Raw genomic sequence first — 22,266 nt, 5'->3', positions numbered from 1 at the left:
TAATAAGTACAATTTCGATATTTATGAGGAGATTTGAGAACAAGTTCAAGTGTTAATAAAAAAATCACATTCACGATTCAGACCATTAGGCGAAAGTGTCCCTAATTTATGAATCCAAAAAGCCTCCTTTTGTTTCAGGAGGAGTGTCCGATTGCCGCCCCTCCTGGATCGATCCACTTGTTCCAAAATTTGGAACCGAAGTTGTGAAATTCGGCATTTCCTGTCCGAGAAATGGTGTGGGATTGGCAAAAAAATTGTGTTCAAGTCTGATGGTTGACTTGTGCTTGCTTATTCTGTCTCGCACATGTTGAGTGGTCTCCCCAACATATGCGAGATCACACGGGCATTTTATCAAATACACAACATAACTTGATTCACAGGTATAGAATCCTTGGGATTGCAAAGGCCTGTCCGGTAAGTGGGTTTGTAACGTACTCTCCTTTTGTTACATTCGAGCACTGTGCGCAGTGTAGACAGGGGTATGTACCATTTTGTTTACTCCGTAGATGAGTCTGTATTAACGGTTTAGTAAGACTCCCTATATCTGCCCTGACCAATTTATCCCTGATGTTGGGGGGTCTCTTATAACAAGTTAATAGGGGTTGTTGGAATTCCTCTATCTCAGGGTAGGATTTAGCCAATAGGGGTCAATGTTGTTTGAAGGCATGCTGTATCTTTGGCATAAGGGGATGGTATGTAGTTATGCATGCTACCCTCTTTTGATTAGTGGCCTACGAGTCACATTGAGACTATTTAAGGCTTTTTTTAGAGTGGTCTCCGGATAACCCCAATTGGAGAATTTTTGGGTCATTATGTCAAGGCGCTTGACTTTGGTTGCGTCGTCAGTGACAATCCGATCAACTCGTGTATACTGGGAGCGTGGCAGGGAGTCCTTCGTCGCCCGTGGATGGCAACTCTCATAGTGCAAAAGGCTATTGCGGTCAGTAGGTTTGCTGTAGAGGTCTATGGTTAGTGCTCCTGTTTGGTCAATTTTTACAAATGTGTCTAGAAAACGGATCTCCTTTTTACTGGTGTGTGAAGTAAAGCCTAACTCGCTGTATACTTGATTGATTCTCTACAAAGTTGTGTATGGTGGATATCGGGCCTCTCCAGATACAAAAAATATCATCTATAAAGCGGTACCATACATCTGCGTATTGGCAGAAAAGGGGATTTGTATAGACGAAGTCTTCTTCAAATGCTGTCATGAAGGCATTAGCATAAGGCGGGGCCACATTGGACCCCATAGCGGTGCCCCTCCTCTGGCCATAATAGGTGTCGCCGAAAAAGAAAAAATTATTTTTTGAGTATTATCTCAAGTAGTGTAAGGCAAAATTCCTGCTGTACGGTAGTTAAACTGGAGTTGTTTTGTAGAAGTCTTGCTGTAGCTTTTATACCCTTGTCATGTGCTATTGATGTATATAGACTATTTACATCTAAAGTGAGTAGGGTACTGTCTGGTGTAAGTGTTGTATCCTTCAGTTTCTTGATGAAGTCGGATGTATCAATAAAAGATAAGAACAACTGCATTCCAAGAAGCCTGAGATCACGTCTGAGACCCACAGTCTTCGCTGACAAGAAGGAATTCTGCGAGCACTTCGAAAATATATTGAACAAATGTTCCTTTGACATCCTCCTAACAATAGAAGAACTGCAGTCCTCAATCGGAGAATTAACTAAGAAGATCGAGAGCACTGAGATACAATTAACCTCCACTACCCCTGAGGAAGACCTAACAAAAGAAAAAGAAAGAATTGAAAAACAGTTACAAGAATTCAAGAAGAACATAGAACAGAATAAACGGCAGAAGTTTATATGTGACGCAGAAGATTATAGATTGGACACGGTGTACCGGTGGAAAGGAAACCAACAAAGTCAAGGCTTTAGGGGCTACCGAAACCCACATTATTATAGCTCATCGAATTCCGACAATGACAGATCCGGCAACCGGAGATATCTGTCTCGTTTTTTAGGCAATCGACAAGGCCGATCAAGAGGCGGAAGAACAGGAGGGGCGGCAGGAGATATAGAGGAACAAATCCAGACACGATCTCAGGTAAGGGCGATAACTTAGTTATAAACATTTCATCTACTACCCTATTACCTGAGCAGATCTCAGTCTTACAAAAGGGACTGTCATTTTGTCCTACACCAAAATTAAATACCTTCATATTGGAGCAGGAATTACAGAAGTTTTATCGAACATTGAAACTCAAAGCCCATTTTGAGGAAACCCCTCTGCCACAACCTGACATTACTATTCCACCGGGACCCTTATCCGTTGACAACCTGGGCCTGAGGAACAAGAGTTCCTATATGCGCCTAAAAACAAACATCCAGTAGAAACATACATCTCTCTCTCTCAAAAATTAGTACAGAAAATACTAGTGGAGAATACGCAGGGCCAGTTTAAACATTCAAATAACCTGTCCCCCAGTGAAAGGTCAGCAGTTGAAGCACTTCAACACAATAAAAATATCATTATAAAACCTGCAGACAAAGGGGGAGCCCTGGTCATCATGGATAAGAGAGACTATATGACAGAGATCACGAGACAACTTGCAGACACCGAGACCTATGAAATACTACCGAGAGATCCCACTATAAAAATACTGATTACTAATACAATAGAGTCATACTCCAAGACAGGGACTATAGATGGCAAAACAGCCAGTTTTCTGGTTGAACACAATCCCATTACACCAGTATTCTATACGTTACCTAAGATCCACAAAAGCCTCATTAACCCTCCGGGACGCCCAATCGTCGCATCAACCAATTCCATATTCTCCCCTCTAGCCATTTATATGATTAAAAATCCTTACACCACTCATTAAAACATTGAGATCTTTTATATTGGATACATCCGACTTCATCAAGAAACTGAAGGATACAACACTTACACCAGACAGTACCCTACTCACTTTAGATGTAAATAGTCTATATACATCAATAGCACATGACAAAGGTATAAAAGCTACAGCAAGACTTCTACAAAATAACTCCAGTTTAACTACCGTACAGCAGGAATTTTGCCTTACACTACTTGAGATAATACTCCAAAATATTTTTTTTCCTTTTCGGCGACACCTATTATGGCCAGAGGAAGGGCACCGCTATGGGGTCCAAAGTGGCCCCGCCTTATGCTAATGCCTTCATGACAGCATTTGAAGACGACTTTGTCTATACAAATCCCCTTTTCTGCCAATACGCAGATGTATGGTAACGCTTTTTAGATTATATTTTTTGTATCTGGAGAGGCCCAATATCCACCATACACAACTTTGTAGAGAATCTCAATCAAGTACACAGCGAGTTAGGCTTTACTTCACACACCAGTAAAAAGGAGATCAGTTTTCTAGACACATTTGTAAAAATTGACCAAACAGGAGCACTAACCATAGACCTCTACAGAAAAACCTATTGACCACAATAGCCCTTTGCACTATGAGAGTTGCCATCCACGGGCGACGAAGGACTCCCTACCACGCTCCCAGTATACACGAGTTGACCGGATTGTCACTGACGACACAACCAAAGTCAAGTGCCTTGACATAATGACCCAAAAATTCTTCAAGAGGGGTTATCCGGAGACCACTCAAAAAAAAAAAAAAAAAAAAAGCCTTAAATAGTCTCAATGTGACTCGTAGGCCACTTCCCACTAATCAAAAGAGGGTAGCATGCATAACTACATACCATCCCCTTATGCCAAAGATACAGCAGGCCTTCAAACAACATTGGCCCCTATTGGCTAAATCCTACCCCGAGATAGAGGAATTCCAACAACCCCTATTAACTTGTTATAAGAGACCCCCCAACATCAGGGATAAATTGGTCAGGGCAGATATAGGGAGTCTTACTAAACCGTTAATACAGACTCATCTATGAAGTAAACAAAATGGTACATACGCCTGTCTGCACTGCGCACAGTGCTCAAATGTAACAAAAGGAGAGTACGTTACACACCCACATACCGGACAGGCCTTTGCAATCCAAGGATTCTATACCTGTGAATCATGTTATGTTGTGTATTTGATAAAATCCCAGTGTGGTCTCGCATATGTTGGGGAGACCACTTAACATGTGCGAGACAGAATAAGCAAGCACAAGTCAACCATCAGACTTGAACACAATTTTTTGCCAATCCCACACCATTTCCCGGACAGGAAACACTGAATTTCACAACTTCGGTTCCAAATTTTAGAACAAGTGGATCGACCCAGGAGGGGTGGCAATCGGACACTCCTCCTGAAACAAAAGGAGGCTTTTTGGATTCATAAATTAGGGACACTTTCGCCTAATGGTCTGAATCGTGAATGTGATTTTTTTATTAACACTTGAACTTGTTCTCAAATCTCCTCATCAATATCGAAATTGTACTTATTATTTGTCTATATTGTGATAAATGTCAGGAAGATGATCTAAATATTATTCCCTTTTTTCCACAGACTCGCTGAGAATAATTTTTGTCTGCAACGGGTGTGGGTGAGATACTCCCCCCCTTCCCTTTTTCCCCCCTCCCCCCCTCTTTCCCTCCTCCCCTTTCCTTTACCCCACCACCTGTCCCTGGTTATAATTTCCCTTTACCCCACCTATTATAGAGTATTAACCTTTATTATATAACATATTTCCCACCCCTAATTAGGTATACCCATTATGCATTTATTCTGATTCCGATTAAACTGCATTATTTCTGCCACTATTCCGCTCCCTTTCTTTAGACTAGATCCCAGATGGTTCCTAGACATTAAGCATAAGTGCAGCATTTATGCATTTACATATTTCACATTGGCCTCCTTCCTATAGACCTTAATCAGTGCCATGCCCATAGAATATCACAATGGAACGCAGCGCTTACGTGACATCAAAGCTGGAACGCACACGCTTGCCCCAGCGGTCACGTGACCTCCGATCACATGACCGGAACCTCCAGGAACCCCATACACTCTTAAATAGCGGCCTTGCGATCCAGACGCCACGCATCCAGCGCCCCCACTAGCCCACACATCCGTCTGAACAGGTATCGATTATTACATAGAAACTCTAATAAGACACTTTCTTTTCAGGTCTCTTGACATTTATACCAACCTACCTTGCAAGACTCCAGAGTGGGCGGCAAGCCAATTCATATACTTGAATGTACATTGCGATATATGCTCTAAGTTACTACTATCTGTAATGACACTTTTGTGATGTGCAATTAGCATTGAGAGGGTTTATGGTGATGGAGATGTGGCTGAAAGTAAATGCAGACACCAATTCCTTCCAGGTGGTGGTCTACTTTATCCTTAATATTAATATGAGGCCGGGGGAGCATATTGAGATATATGAAGCACTACCTTGATTTTATATCAATCACTCAGCAGACGTGTGCCATCTGGCTATTATATGTCCTACATATCAAGTAGTCCTACATATGTACTCTATATACCCCGAATTCAATGTATGGCTTTTTTCACATATATGATTTTTTTTATCTTTAGGACTTATTCTAGTGTGTGTGTGTGTGTGTGTGTGTGTGTATATATATATATATATACATATATATATATATATATACACACACACACATACATACATATACATACACACACTTAGCCCTATTGTTATAAGTGCTATAATCCAGCTCATGTTGATTATTACATTGTAGATAAAACCGCAGATGAAGGTCCTGCGCGACCGAAACGTCCGGTTTATTAAAATGTTCAAACTCTGAAACAGATTGGGCAAATGGATACCACTACATGCAAATAAATAAATCCCCTGTATTGCAAATACTGAAAATTGTGTGCCTCAATTTCACTTCTATATATATTGGCTGTTTGCAGCCCTTGATTGGCACCTGAATACTGAATAGTAGAGTGCGGTTCTCAATCTTCTTTAAATTTCTAGACCCCATGACTAAGTGACCCAAGTTTAGTGAATTTAACTTAAAAGCTGTACGAATGGCAAAAGTTAAACATTTTCCAATGAAAGTCTATGGGAAAAAATTAAATCTTCGGGGGGCCGCCCCAGGGGCCCGGAGGGTGGGATTGCTTAAAAAAGCACAAGCAACCTATTCGGGTGTGTGCCGAACAAATGTGCAAAGTTTGGTAATTGTAATCCTAAAACTGTGGCATGATTAGCGTATAGAAAATTGCTAAAGTTGCTAGCTCCGCCCACTTTGGGGTGTCCCGCCCCCCCAAAATTCAGTTTTGTTCAGGGTGACACCAACAATATATGATCTGAGTTTGTGGAATGTAGCTTCAGAACTGTGCGAGTGAGAGCGACTTGAAAATTTTCACTGTCAAAGTCTATGGGAAAAAAGTGGTGTTTGGGGGCCCGCCACAGGGGCCCGGAGGGTGGGAACGGTTATTAAAGCACAAGCAACGAACTTCGCTATAGGACGAAGAAGTGTGGAAAGTTTTGGGTATGTACCCCCAAAACTGTAGGAGGTCTAGAGTTTAGAAAGAGAGGGGGAGCCAAGAATAATAATAACTAGAATGTGTCGTTTCTAGAATTTTAATCCCAGTCCTCCAGTGACCAACTGCACCAAGTTTGAAGACTGTGCCAATCAAAGTCTAAGAGCAGCGGCAGTTTGAATTTTTCCCATTTAAACACATGACTGAAATTTGATTGGCCGTTGTAGACTCCGCCCACTTTTTTAAAATAAATTTTGACCTTTGTCTCACACTGACCACCTTGCCGAGTTTGGGTGCTGTGGCTTAAAAACTGTGAGAATGACAGCTGTTTAAAGGTTTCTTATTGAAGTCAATAGGAAAAATCTGATTGGTTGTTTGGCTGCGCCCACTTTTTAGCGTCCCCAAAATGAGATATACATTGTCACAGTCCTCCAGTGACCAACTGTGCCAAGTTTCAGAACCCTGCCATTAACAGTCTAAGAGCAGCGGCAGTTTGAATTTTTCCCATTTAAACAAATGGCTGAAATTTGATTGGCTGTTAAAGACCCCACCCACTTTTTAATTTTTTTTTGACCCCAGTCACCCAATGACCTACGGTGCCAAGTTTGGGTATTCTGGCTTAAATATTGTGAGAATGACAGCAATTCAAAGGTTTCTCATTGAAGTCAATAGGGAAAATCTGATTTGTCGTTGTTGGCTCCACCCACTTTTTAAATTTTTGAATCCAAAGCAATCTATGACCTGATTTCTGAGATTTGAAGCCCCTGACATCAATAATGGCAGCATTTTTCAATTTTCTGCATTTTTCAATTTTCCCATTGAAATCAAAGAAAACTGATTGGTTGTTTTTGGCCTCGCCCACTTTTCTGAATTTTAATCCTAATCCTAAATTGTCCAACTGTACCAAGTTTGGGGATCCTGCCATTAACAGTCTAAGAGCAGCGGCAGTTTTAAATGTCCCCATTAAAATAAAGGACTAAAATTTGATTGGCCGTTGTAGACTCCGCCAACTTTTTTTAAATACATTTTTGAATCCAGTCACCTAATGACCTACGGTGCCAAGTTCGGGTATTCTGGCTTAAATACTGTGAGAATGACAGCAATTTAAAGGTTTCTCATTGAAGTCAATAGGGAAAATCTGCTTTGTCGTTGGCTCCACCCACTTTTTCAATTTTTGAATCCAAAGCAATCTATGACCTGATTTCTGAGATTTGAAGCCCCTGACATCAATAATGGAAGCATTTTTCAATTTTCAGCATTTTTCAATTTTCCCATTGAAATCAAAGAAATCTGATTGGTTGTTTTTGGCCCGCCCACTTTTCTGAATTTTAATCTAAATCCTAAATTGTCCAACTGTACCAAGTTTGGGGATCCTGCCATTAACAGTCTAAGAGCAGCGGTAGTTTTAAATTTTCCCATTAAAACATATAGCTGAAATTTGATTGGCCATTGTAGACTCCGCCTACTTTTATAAATTTTGACCTTTGTCTTACACTGACCCACCCTGCCGAGTTTGGGTGCTGTGGCTTAAATACTGTGAGAATGACAGCAATTTAAAGGTTTCTCATTGAAGTCAATAGTGAAAATCTGATTTGTTGTTGTTGGCTCCGCCCACTTTTTCAATTTTTGAATCCAAAGTAATCTATGACCTGATTTCTGATATTTGAAGCCCCTGATATCAATAATGGCAGCATTTTTCAATTTTCTGCATTTTTCAATTTTCCCATTGAAATCAAAGAAATCTGATTGGTTGTTTCTGACCCCGCCCACTTTTCTAAAATTCAACCCTAATCCTAAATTGTCCAACTGTACCAAGTTTGGGGATCCTGCCATTAACAGTGTGAGATCAGCAGCAGTTTTAAATTTCCCCATTAAAATAAATGACTAAAATTTCATTGGCCGTTGTAGACCCCGCCCACCTAATTTTTTTTTGACCCCAGTCACCCAATGACCTACGGTGTCAAGCTTGGGTATTCTGGCTTAAATATTGTGAGAATGACAGCAATTTAAAGGTTTCTCATTGAAGTCAATAGGGAAAATCTAAATTTGTTGTTGTTGGCTCCGCCCACTTTTCAGAATTTTAATCCTAATCCTAAATTGTCCAACTGTACCAAGTTTGGGGATCCTGCCATTAACAGTCTAAGAGCAGCGGCAGTTGCAAATGGTGCACCAAATTGTCAGGGTGGGTGCACCTAATGACTGGGGTGGGTGCACCCAAGGGTCGGGGTGGGTGCACCCAAGGGTCGGGGTGGGTGCACCCAAGGGTCGGGGTGGGTGCACCCAAGGGTCGGGGTGGGTGCACCCAAGGGTCGGGGTGGGTGCACCCAAGGGTCGGGGTGGGTGCACCCAAGGGTCGGGGTGGGTGCACCCAAGGGTCGGGGTGGGTGCACCCAAGGGTCGGGGTGGGTGCACCCAAGGGTCGGGGTGGGTGCACCCAAGGGTCGGGGTGGGTGCACCCAAGGGTCGGGGTGGGTGCACCCAAGGGTCGGGGTGGGTGCACCCAAGGGTCGGGGTGGGTGCACCCAAGGGTCGGGTGGGTGCACCCAAGGGTCGGGGTGGGTGCACCCAAGGGTCGGGGTGGGTGCACCCAAGGGTCGGGGTGGGTGCACCCAAGGGTCGGGGTGGGTGCACCCAAGGGTCGGGGTGGGTGCACCCAAGGGTCGGGGTGGGTGCACCCAAGGGTCAGAGTGGGTGCACCTAAGGGTCAGAGTGGGTGCACCTAAGGGTCAGAGTGGGTGCACCTAAGGGTCAGAGTGGGTGCACCTAAGGGTCAGAGTGGGTGCACCTAAGGGTCAGAGTGGGTGCACCTAAGGGTCAGAGTGGTTGCACCTAAGGGTCGGGGTGGGTGCACCTAATCGTTGGGGTGAGTGCACCTAATGACTAGGGTGAGTGCACCTAAGGTTCAGACCCCATGACTAAGTGACCCAAGTTTGGTGACTTTAGTTTCAAATCTGTGCGACTGGGAGCAATTGGAAAATTTTCCCTGTCAAAGTCAATGGGAAAAACGTGGATTGCTTAGCCGTGGACATTTATAGTGGCAGCAGGGATAGCTGAACGTTTTGATATAAGATTTGTGTAGGTGGGCCTGAAAATGAGGGAGTGGTGGCAGTTTAGAAATCATGTCCTGATTTTTTAGCTTTTGCCAGCTCCCACTCTAGCTTTGCCATTCATTCCTATGGGACAACTTTCGCCACAAGAACCACAATATTCCGTGAACCATTCGGCGAAACGTTCCGCAAAGTAATAGCAATCCGATCGGGAACAATCTGCACGTTTTGGTAAATTTTTGTCTATGCAGTGTAAAAACTGTGGGAGGAGTTAGGGTGGCAAATTTGGCTATAATAAGAATAAGAATAATATATATGTGAGATAACATTAAGTGGTCTTGCTATGCAAGCCAACATAATAATAAGCTGAAACGCTTTTTGACTATCGAATAACAGCATGTTGGCTTTTTATTCGTTTTTATTGGTACCATATTTGGGTACATATGATATTTTTGATCATTTAATATTACACTTTATGGAGCAAAATTGGTTGTTTTGGCACAGTTTTTATTTTATTTAGGTCTTGTGATATTTTTATAGAGCAGGTTGTTACGGATGTGGCAATAGCTAATCCATATACTTATTTTAAAATTTAAGTTTCAAACAATAAAAGCATTATTTTGGGCGATTGTCTTATCTAGGGGCTTATTTTGGGGTGCATAAGACTTTTTGATCGCTTGGTATTACAGTTTTTGAGATGTATGTTGACAAAAAAAAGTTTTTTTTTGCATAGTTTTTATTTATTTATTTTATGCTGTTTATCTGAGGGAGTAGACTATGTGATCTATTTATAGAGCCAGTCGTTACGGACTCCGCAATAACTAATGTGTGAGTTTTTCATATATTTTTTTTTTTATTAGCTGGGGCTGGATCTCCTAGGCTTCCGTACAAGGCAGACCCTGATGCCTCTGCAAGGCATCAGGCTGCCTTCTCACCCATCGGTTCCCCGTCATCCCAGTGCTGGGACCCGATGGAGATCCTCATCCGCCGCAAACACCTGCTATGCTGCGACCAGCGCTGACCACAGCATAGAAAGGGTTAATTACAGCAGTCACTGACTGCTGGGCCCCTACACTGATCGGGAGGGCACCGGAGCGGGACGTCACCGACTGATGTGACTTACTATTACGTCATTGGTCGGGAAGGGGGTTAAATTCCCCACAAATGTTTTGTACATCAAAAGACAAATAAAGAAGGCATAACTTAAACGAGTATTTTAGTAGCAAATTTTGCTTTTAAAAAATTAAAACAATTCATAAACATACTATTTTCCCTCTTTTTTATTTTACAGCTATAAACAAAAACTGCTAAAATAAAAAAGACAAAAAAAAAAGGCCCATGTATCACCGAAAACAGCAGAAAAAAATAATTAAGACTACTTTCACACTGGCGTTTTGGCTTTCCGTTTGCGAGATCCGTTCAGGGCTCTTACAAGCGGTCCAAAACTGATGCATTCTAATGCATTCTGAATGGAAAAGGATCCGCTCAGAATTCATGAGCTTGGCTCTGATTAGTCACCATTCCGCTCTGGAGGCGGACACCAGAACGCTGCCTGCAGCGTTTTTCTGTTCGTCCTGGGATGCGGAGCGAGTCGGATCCGTCCTGACACACAGTGTAAGTCAATGGGGGTGGATCCTCTGACGCAATAGAAAACAGATACGTCCCCCATTGACTTTCAATGGAGTTCATGACGGATCCGTCATGGCTATATAAGACATAATACGTTCATGACAGATGCATGCGGTTGTATTATTGTAACGGAAGCGTTTTTGCAGATCCATAACTGATCTGCAAAAAACGCTAGTGTGAAAGTAGCCTAAGAGGAGTATGTTAAAAATAAATAAAAATAATGTGTCTGTTCAATAAGGAATGTACTGGTTAAAGAGTTAATCAACACACCTGCTCACATAGCGATCGATAGCCACAATCTTCCATTCGATCCAGCTCAAATGTCTCTCCTAGGAGTGGATTGAAAGGTTTGCTGACACGAAAGACTGTGGTGGAATATGAAGAAACAGTGAAAGCAGCGACTAAACACAGCTGCTCAAGTGAACTCTCAGACTGAGCTCCCCGGTCCAGCAGGGTGTAGTATTCCATGTCCTCTGTCAGACGCTGAAGCATTGAGAGTGGTTCGTTGAAATTCACCTAGAGTTAGAAAAGTAAGGAAACGGAAATTAAGCTGGAAATATTTGTAATTATAATTGAATCACTGAGACATGCTTCTGTTTACTTTTAATCTCTTAAATTAATACAATTCCTATAATGTCTAAATCACAAAATCAGTATGAACACAAAACTTGGGAGCCACCGCACCTCGCCCAAGGAGGTGAGGCTTTAACCACCTCCCGACCGCATAACGCACGGATGCGTCCGGGAGGTGGTTGATATATTCCTTCTGGACGCATCCGTGCGTCATCTCGCGAGACGCGAGATTACGTCACAGCAGGCCCGCGCATGCGCATCGCGGGCCGGCATTTCACTGCAGAGTATTTCGTCAGCAGCCTGCCGGCCACGATCATTGGCTGGCAGGTTGCTGATTTTCAAAAAAACCAATCAGCAGCCATTTAACCCCACATATTAGTAAATATGATGGGGTTATATGGCTGCTGTGCTCCTTCTTTTGGTCGGTTGGTTCCAGCAGAGGAGCACACATAACTGTGAGTACCCACTACACCACATACTAGCCCCAGATCACCCCAATTAACCCTTTGATCGCCCCTGTCAATCACTAGTGAAAGGAAAAAAGTGATCAGTGCAAACTGTCACTTTTTTTTTTCCACTGGTATTGACCGTTAGGTTTCAGTATAGTTTAGGCCCCTTGGTTAGGTAGTTTAGGGATCAGTTAGCGCCCAGCCCACCGCACCGCAGTCAGTTATTCGCTGATTAGCGTATCGCTAATCAGCATTTGTACTTTTATAGTATCTGGAAGTGATCAAAACTGATCACGGTCAGATCTATAATAGTACTAGTGTCACTTTAGTTCTCCCTCCACCCAAAACGCAGTGTTTGTCCGATCAGGCCTGATCGGTCGCCCACACGTGCGTTCGCCCACGCCCGCCCCACCGCAGTGACAAAAAAAATTTTTTTTTTGATCGCTGCACATTAACTTTACACGCACTGCGGCGATAAAAATCAGTTTTGATATTTTTTATCAACCGCAGCGGCTTCCGGTACTTCGCTAGCCTCCCATTTGTAAGACAGGCTTGCTTTTTTTTTTCTTGGGTAGTCTCAGGGAATACCCCGAAATTTAGTTGCCCACATGTCTAACAGGGGGTATTCTTCTGAAGAGGCCTACAGGCTTCTGACCCAGTCGGATGAGGAGTGGGAACCCTCATCTGATGAATCCAGCGGGTCAGAATACGAACCTGTAGAAAGCAGTGGCTCTCTGACCCAAAGTTCGGACGAGGAGGTTGAGGTCCCTGATAGCAGCAGGCATACCCGGCCCCGTGTCGCTAGACCGCAGGTTGTGCAGGATCCGCTTCAAGAGCAGCAGAGTGGGGCTGGTGCTGTCTGATTACGTGGTGAGGCATACACCAGCAGCCCAGCCCTTCCTGGACCTAGTACCAGCACTGCCGTAGAACATGGTGAAGTAGCGAGCACCAGAAGGGCAGTTGAAGCTGGAACGGTGGCACGTGCAGTAGTGACCCCGTCGCAGCCACCGCAAAGACGTGCCCGTAGAGCCCCTAGAATCCCAGAGGTGCTGGCAAACCCTGATTGGCAGTCCCCAACTTCAGCCGCACCATTAGTTCCCCCTTTCACCGCCCAGTCTGGAGTTCGGGTTGAGACAGCTCAGATCGGTTCGGCCCTGGGATTTTTTGAGCTGTTCTTGACTGCGGAGCTTTTAGACTTAGTTGTGGCAGAGACAAACCGGTATGCCACACAATTTATAACCGCTAACCCGGGAAGCTTTTATGCCCAGCCTTTCCGGTGGAAACCAGTCCAAGTTTCCGAAATTAAAACTTTTCTGGGCCTCCTCCTCAACATGGGCCTGACAAAAAAGCATGAATTGCGGTCATATTGGTCCACGAACCCGATTCATCACATGCCCATGTTCTCTGCTGCTATGTCCAGGACACGATTTGAGACCATCCTGCGTTTCCTGCACTTTAGTGATAACAGCACCCCCCGTCTCAGAGGCCACCCTGCTTTTGACCGGCTCCACAAAATTCGGCCCCTCATAGACCATTTCAACCTGAAATTTGCAGATATTTATACCCCTGAGCAAAACATCTGCGTAGACGAGTCCCTTATACATTTTACCGGGCGCCTTGGCTTCAAACAATACATCCCAAGCAAGCGCGCCCGGTATGGGGTCAAATTGTATAAGCTCTGTGAAAGGGCCACAGGCTATACACACAAATTTTGAGTCTATGAGGGAAAAGATCAGACCCTGGAGCCGGTCGGTTGCCCTGACTACCTGGGGAGCAGTGGGAAGATAGTCTGGGACTTGGTGTCACCCTTATTCGGCAAGGGGTACCATCTTTATGTGGACAATTTTTACACAAGTGTGGCCCTCTTTAGGCATTTGTTTCTAGAACGGATTGGCGCCTGTGGTACCGCGCGAACTAGTCGCGCGGGCTTCCCCCAACGGCTCGTTACCACCCGTCTTGCAAGGGGGCAGAGGGCCGCACTGTGTAACGAAGAACTGCTCGCGGTGAAATGGAGAGACAAGCGTGACGTTTACATGCTCTCCTCCATTCACGCAGACACGACAATACAAATTGAGCGAGCAACCCGTGTCATTGAAAAGCCCCTCTCAGTCCACGACTATAACCTCCACATGGGAGGGGTGGACTTCAATGACCAGATGTTGTCTCCGTATTTAGTTTCCCGCAGAACCAGACGCTGGTATAAGAAGGTGTCTGTATATTTAATTCAATTGGCTCTGTACAATAGTTTTGTTCTCTACAGTAAGGCTGGGAGAACTGGATCCTTCCTCAAATTTCAGGAAGAGATCGAGAACCTCCTGTATCCAGGAGGTTCCGTGGCCCCATCCACCAGTGTAGTTAGCCGTCTACACGAGCGACATTTCCCCAATGTCGTTGCTGGTACCTCAACCCACCCGTCACCCCGAAAAAGATGTCGTGTCTGTAGCAGGAGTGGAATAAGGCGTGACACCCGCTATTTCTGTCCTGACTGTCCTGACCACCCTGCCCTATGCTTAGGGGAGTGTTTCCGAAAGTATCACACACAGGTACACCTAGCATAGGGATCATCTCACCAGGATAGGCACACAGGGCTATTAGGGCCCATTCACTCACAGCTGCTGCAAACGTCTCCTTTCACATGGGACAAAGTGCATAACACACTTCGCCACATCTTTGGGCGATTTGCGCTTTGCACATTGACCCATGGGGAAGGAGAGGTTTGTTCTATAAAGGTATAAAAAAAAAAAAAAAAAAAAAAAAAAAACACACCAGTAAGCAAACACGTTAATGTTTAGTTCAAAAAGTTAAAGTTACATGTTCTGTTCCAAAGTTAATAAAATTATTGCGTTGTGGCCTGTTTTTTTCTTTTTTGTCTTTTTACCTTCCAGGTGGACCAACCGATCTACTAGCTGCAGCACCGATGTGCATTGTGACAGAAGCATTGCGCTGCTGTCAGATTACACGCAAGTCGGTGTATGCGGCGCTGCAAGACAGGATTTTCTCCTCTGCAGTGACAGATACGTTTGCCAAGGCATACGAGCTGATGAGGAGGCGGCGTTCCTATGCTTTGGCAAACACTTTGTACATATAAAAAAAAAAAAAAATCCCAGCAATGATTTATTCATCCACATCGATTGATGCGAATGGAGAAATCTGGTTTGCCAGGGCATACGAGCTAAGTGGGTATGGATGTAGGGCGGAGCTCCTATGTCCTGGCAGACGCCTTTCCCCTCCATTTTTTTTTTGGCAGAGATTTTTTCATCCACATTGATCGATGCGAATGAAGAAATCTGTGCCGTTCATTTATTTCTTTCAGCCCAGAGGCTGAACGGAAAAAAAAATCTCATTAACTGTATGCTCAATATAAGGAGAATAGCAGAAACTCCTAATGCTGGCCATACATGTAATGATTGCGGAGACCCTCAAATGCCAGGGCAGTACAAACACCCCACAACTGACCCCATTTTGGAAAGAAGACACCCCAAGGTATTTGCTGAGGGGCATATTGAGTCCATGAAAGATTGAAATTTTTGTCCCAATTTAGCGGAAAGTGAGACTTTGTGAGAAAAAACAAAATAAAAATAAATTTCCGCTAACTTTTGCGAAAAAAAATAAATTTCTATGAACTTGCCAGGCCCCTCATTGGATACCTTGGGGTGTCTTCTTTCCAAAGTGGGGTCACATGTGGGGTATTTATACTGCCCTGGCTTTTTAGGGGCCCTAAAGCGTGAGAAGAAGTCTGGGATCCAAATGTCTAAAAATGCCCTCCTAAAAGGAATTTGGGCACCTTTGCGCATCTAGGCTGCAAAAAAGTGTGACGCATCTGGTATCGCCGTACTCAGGAGAAGTTGGGCAATGTGTTTTGGGGTGTCATTTTACATATACCCATGCTGGGTGAGAAAAATATCTTGGTCAAATGCCAACTTTGTATAAAAAAATGGGAAAAGTTGTCTTTTGCCAAGATATTTCTCTCACCCAGCATGGGTATATGTAAAATGACACCCCAAAACACATTCCCCAACTTCTCCTGAGTACGGCGATACCAGATGTGTGACACTTTTTTGATGCCAAGGTGGGCAAAGGGGCACATATTCCAAAGTGCACCTTTCGGGTTTCACCGGTTATTTTTTACAGATTTTGATTGCAAAGTACTTCTCACACATTTGGGCCCCTAAATTGCCAGGGCAGTATAACTATGCCACAAGTGACCCCATTTTGGAAAGAAGACACCCCAAGGTATTCCGTGAGGGGCATGGCGAGTTCCTAGAATTTTTTATTTTTTGTCGCAAGTTAGTGGAATATGAGACTTTGTAAGGAAAAAAGAGAAAAAAAAAAAATCATCATTTTCCGCTAACTTGTGACAAAAATAAATAAATTCTAGGAACTCGCAGTGCCCCTCACGGAATACCTTGGGGTGTCTTCTTTCCAAAATGGGGTCACTTGTGGCGTAGTTATACTGCCCTGGCAATTTAGGGGCCCAAATGTGTGAGAAGTACCTTGCAATCAAAATGTGTAAAAAATGGCCTGCAAAATCCGAAAGGTGCACTTTGGAATATGTGCCCCTTTGCCCACCTTGGCTGCAATAAAGTGTCACACATGTGGTATCGCCGTACTCAGGAGAAGTTGGGGAATGTGTTTTGGGGTGTCATTTTACATATACCCATGCTGGGTGAGAAAAATATCTTGGTCAAATGCCAACTTTGTATAAAAAAATGGGAAAAGTTGTCTTTTGCCAAGATATTTCTCTCACCCAGCATGGGTATATGTAAAATGACACCCCAAAACACATTCCCCAACTTCTCCTGAGTACGGCGATACCAGATGTGTGACACTTTTTTGCTGCCAAGGTGGGCAAAGGGGCACATATTCCAAAGTGCACCTTTCGGATTTCACCGGTTATTTTTTACAGATTTTGATTGCAAAGTACTTCTCACACATTTGGGCCCCTAAATTGCCAGGGCAGTATAACTATGCCACAAGTGACCCCATTTTGGAAAGAAGACACCCCAAGGTATTCCGTGAGGGGCATGGCGAGTTCCTAGAATTTTTTATTTTTTGTCGCAAGTTAGTGGAATATGAGACTTTGTAAGGAAAAAAGAGAAAAAAAAAGAAATCATTTTCCGCTAACTTGTGACAAAAAAAAAAAAGTTCTATGAACTCACTATGCCCATCAGCGAATACCTTAGGGTGTCTACTTTCCGAAATGGGGTCATTTGTGGGGTTTTTCTACTGTTTGGGCATTGCAGAACCTCAGGAATCATGACAGGTGCTCAGAAAATCAGAGCTGTTTCAAAAAGCGGAAATTCACATTTTTGTACCATAGTTTGTAAACGCTATAACTTTTACCCAAACCATTTTTTTTTTTATCAAAGACATGTAGAACAATAAATTTGGCGAAAAATTTATATATGGATGTCTTTTTTTTTTGCAAAATTTTACAGCTGAAAGTGAAAAATGTCATTTTTTTGGCAAAAAAATCGTTACATTTTGATTAATAACAAAAAAAGTAAAAATGTCAGCAGCAATAAAATACCACCAAATGAAAGCTCCATTAGTGAGAAGAAAAGGAGGTAAAATTAATTTGGGTGGTAAGTTGCATGACCGAGCGATAAACGATGAAAGTAGTGTAGTGCCGAAGTGTAAAAAGTGCTCTGGTCATGAAGGGGGTTTCACCTAGCGGGGCTGAAGTGGTTAAAGGGGTTGTCCGAGTTATGAAAAAATAAATAAAAAATAGCACTGAAAATCTGATGGGCAGCAATATATAACTAAGCTAAGCAAGTTTTATGAAAAAAATAAAATAAATAATAAATAAATAATCTATTTCCTCATTTCCCTGGTTCTCTTCTGACCCTTTGTTTACTTGCAATCTCTACTCATCTCCCCTGCTCTGCTAAGGGAGTGAATACAAGTACTGCCCTGAGTGACATACTGCTGGGGGAATCAGCAGCATGTTGTATGTGTAGGACTACAAGTCCCAGCTGTATAATGACACTGCTAAGGGAGTGGCTACAAGAGCTGCCCTAAATGCTGGGAGAATCAACAGCAACTTGTATGTGTAGGACTACAAGTCCCAGCTGTATAATGACGCTGCTAATACACACAGGATCTTCCCCCTACCTTCTTGTGGAATGCTCTCTCTAGTCTTTCAGCTTCTGTGGCCAGAACGGTCACTGCTGCAGCTAGACAGTCGGTGCAGCTGAAGGGGTTAAGAATCCTAGGAGAGAGAAGATGGAAGTGAAGGGGGGCGTGGCCAGCATAGTGATGTCTAGTTTACAGGCTTGTGCACTTATTCTTTGTTTTATTTTGTTATATGTCCCAATATTTTGGGGGATACCCCAATTTAAAAATAAAAAATAACAAAAATCAATCAACTATATCAGAGCAGGGAGAGAAGCTGATATCACAGGTCATGTGACCCTCAGTGAAATCTAAGAAACCAGCCACCGGAGATAAAGTGAGTAGAGTTGAGCGGACACCTGGATGTTCGGGTTCGGCAGGTTCGGCCGAACTTGGAAAAAAAGTTTGGGTTCAGGACCCGAACTTGACCCCGAACCCCATTGAAGTCAATGGGGACCCGAACTTTTGGGCACTAAAATAGTCGTGGAAAGGGCTAGAGGGCTGCAAAAGGTATCAAAATGTGCTTAAGAGCATGACAACTGTTCTGCAAAAGAAATTTGGATAGGTAAATGACTTAAAATAACATAAAATACAGAAACATTTTAAATAATCTCGATCTAGGAGTAGGAGGTTGAGGAGGCGATGGGTGGATGTGGCAGTGTAGGTTGACGTGGCGGTGTAGGTGGAAGCGGCGGTGAAGGAGGAATAGGTAGCAAACATTGATTTTTGTTATTTTTTATTTTTAAATTGGGGTATCCCCCAAAATATTGGGACATATAACAAAATAAAACAAAGAATAAGTGCACTTGAATACAAGAATGGATGGTTGAGGTTGGTATAAATGTCTATTCTGCACAAGGTTGTGGGATCCATGCCTGGTTCATTTTAATAAACGTGAGCTTGTCCACATTGGCTGCGGCCTGTGATAATTCTCTCTGCCGTACTAAACACACGTTCACACTATACACTGGCTGCAGGGCAGGTCAGCACCTCCAAGGCTGACAAAGCTTTTCCACATTTTGGCCATGCTAACCCTGCCTTCTCAGGTGCTGGTGGTGCCCCAGTTGCGTTGGCGACCTCTTCCTCCTCCTCTGCCTTCGCCTTGTGCTTCCACTGTGCCCCCGCTGTCAGGTGGGAATGCAATCCTCAGTGTGCGCTTGTAGTCGCGCATCTTCCGATCAGTAACAGATGTTTTCACTAAATTTAGTTCCCTATCAGCAATGCAGAGCAGGGGTTCATTCACGGCAAAAGGGGGGTTATGTCACCCAGCAATAGAACAGAGGATTTTGAGAGATTTAGGCCCATGTCACCCAGCCACAGCAGGGGTTCATTCATGGCAAAAGGGGGATCTTGTCATCCAGCAATAGAACAGAGGATTTTGAGAGATTTAGGCCCTGTCACCCAGGCACAGCAGGGGTTTGTATACGCCAATTTCTTCAATTTAGGGCACTAAAATTGGCACTTTTTTAAAATTAAAATGGCTCTAAAATATAGTCCTTGAAAAGGCTAGAGGGATGTGAAAGGCAGTAAAATGTGCTTAAGAGCATGGCAAATGCTCTGCAAACAAATGTGGATAGGGAAATAACTTAAAATGAAATAAAATAACTAAAAATTACAAATTATTAACCTGCAACTTAGAGAAGGAGGTGGATATTGAGTCGGAGGTTGAGGAGGCGGTGAATGTGGGGTTGTAGGTGGAGGCAGCAATGGAGGAGGAACAGGAAGCCAACAATTTTTTTTTTATTGGGGTAGGTAGCCTGCGGATTTTCCTGACCCCATGACAGCACCTTAAAGAGAGATGGCTCCACCCCTGGGACAGGAAACCTGCAGCATAAAAAGGTGGAGTCACTCTCTCCCACCTCAGTGAGTTTCCAGAGCATGAGAGGGACTCCCCTTTACGTTAGTTTAATTCTTATACATACATTTTTTTTTTATGCGACACCCGTGAACACACAGCCCTACACCAAGAGGGAGGTAATAAAGAGGTGCTGTCGTGGGGTCAGGAAAATCCGATTACATTTTTCCCCTTCGCCACGACAGCACCTTAGAGAGAGATTTCAGAGATCATCCTCAGAGTGGGTGACAGTACTCAAGACCTTTGTGCCAAAGAGAAGGTCAGAAATATTTTCAAGCTGAAGCATATAGTGCTTATAGAAAGTGGACGGAGAAGACCAGGTGGCTGCCCGACAAATCTGTTCAATGGATACGCTGGCCCTCTCTGCCCAGGAAGTGGACACCGCCCTCGTGGAGTGAGCCCTCACAGAAACAGGAGGAGAAACACCAGATACTGAATACGCCAGGGATATAGCTTCTCTGATCCAGTGGGCAATAGACGCCTTAGAGGCTGTATTACCACAGAATAGTACAAATAAGGCCTCTTTCACACTTGCGTTGTCCGGATCCGGCGTGTACGCCACTTGCCGGAATTACACGCCGGATCCGGAAAAACGCAAGTGTACGGAAAGCATTTGAAGACGGATCCGTCTTCAAAATGCTTTCAGTGTTACTATGGCAGCCAGGACGCTATTAAAGTCCTGGTTGCCATAGTAGTAGTGGAGAGCGGGGGAGCAGCATACTTACCATCCGTGCGGCTCCCGGGGCGCTCCAGAATGACGTCAGAGCGCCCCAGGCGCATGGATGACGTGTACATGCGATCACGTGATCCATGCGCTTGGGGCGCCCTGACGTCACTCTGGAGCGCCCCGGGAGCCGCACGGATGGTAAGTATGCTGCTCCCCGCTCCCCACTACACTTTACCATGGCTGCCAGGACTTTAGCGTCCCGGCAGCTATGGTAACCATTGAGAAAAAGCTAAACGTCGCATCCGGCAATGCGCCGAAACGACGTTTAGCTTAAGGCCGGATCCGGATCAATGCCTTTCAATGGGCATTCATTCCGGATCCGGCCTTGCGGCAAGTGTTCCGGATTTTTGGCCGGAGCAAAAAGCGCAGCATGCTGCGCTATTTGCTGCGGCCAAAAAACGTTCCGTTCCGGAACTGAAGACATCCTGATGCATCCTGAAGGACGGACTGTCCATTCAGAATGCATTAGGAAAATCCTGATCAGTATTCTTCCGGCATAGAGTCCCGACGACGGAACTCTATGCCGGAAGACTATAACGCAGGTGTGAAAGAGCCCTAAGGCAGAAGATTTTCTCCAATCTTTAGTTACTTCCAGATACTGCAAAATACACCTCTTGACATCAAGGGAATGCAGCCTACATTTTCTCTGTCATCCTTTAGTTCTGAAAAGAAAGCTGGAAGAACAAACTCCTGAACCCTATTTGACCTAGAAGGGACTTTCGGCATAAAATCGGGATCTGGTCTGAGAACTACCCTGTCCTCTCTGACAGACATAAAAGGGGGGTTAATAGAGAGGGCCTGAATCTCCCCAACCCTCCTGGCCGACGTTAAGGCTACCAACAAAACCAGCTTAAGGGTAAGCAATTTAACGGAGCAAGAATCTAGTGGCTCAAAAGGTTGTTTGGTTAGGGCATTTAACACTAAAATAAGATCCCAGGGAGGAAATCTAGAGCCCTTCACCGGCGTAATTCTGTCAACTGCCTTAAAAAACCTAACTACCTATGGGTCCATGGCTAAACTCCTTCTCCCTAAGACCGATAATGCTGACACCTGCACTTTTAGTGTACTTTTTGCTAACCCGAGGGACAACCCTCTCTGGAGGAATTCTAACACCTGAACCACCGAAAATTCTAACGGCCAAGAAACCCTTTCTACGCCTATAAAAGGACAGGAACTTTCTCCAGACTCGCGCATAGATAACGTTCGTCACCTCTTTCCTACTTTTCATTAGAGTGGAAATGACCTCCTTTAGGAATCCCTGACTGGCTAAAAATGACCTTTCAAATTCCATGCCGAAAGGTGTAGAGACTCTACTTCCGGGTGGAACACTGGACCCTGCGACAACAGGTTCGGAATTCCTGGCAGGATCCATGGATCCGAAAATGAAATGGATCTCAAAAGGGAAAACCAAGCCCTCTTCGGCCAAAAGGGTGCTATTAGGATCACTCTTTATTCCTTGTACCTGATCTTC

The 22,266-nt window shown here is 44.1% G+C and overlaps 1 protein-coding gene across 1 annotated transcript in view; it reads right to left on the bottom strand.

Moving 5' to 3' along the window:
- Positions 1-22,266, bottom strand: part of LOC122942438 (oxysterol binding protein) — a 362,440-nt gene that overhangs the window by 55,871 nt on the left and 284,303 nt on the right. Inside the window, exon 8 of the mRNA XM_044300057.1 lies at positions 11,348-11,593. Within this exon, the coding sequence (XP_044155992.1) occupies positions 11,348-11,593 (246 nt within the window). The remainder of the gene's footprint in view (positions 1-11,347; positions 11,594-22,266) is intronic.

This window comes from Bufo gargarizans, chromosome 6, assembly GCF_014858855.1.
Source record: "Bufo gargarizans isolate SCDJY-AF-19 chromosome 6, ASM1485885v1, whole genome shotgun sequence".
NCBI lineage: Eukaryota > Metazoa > Chordata > Amphibia > Anura > Bufonidae > Bufo > Bufo gargarizans.
This window is presented reverse-complemented; position numbering and strand designations above follow the sequence as displayed.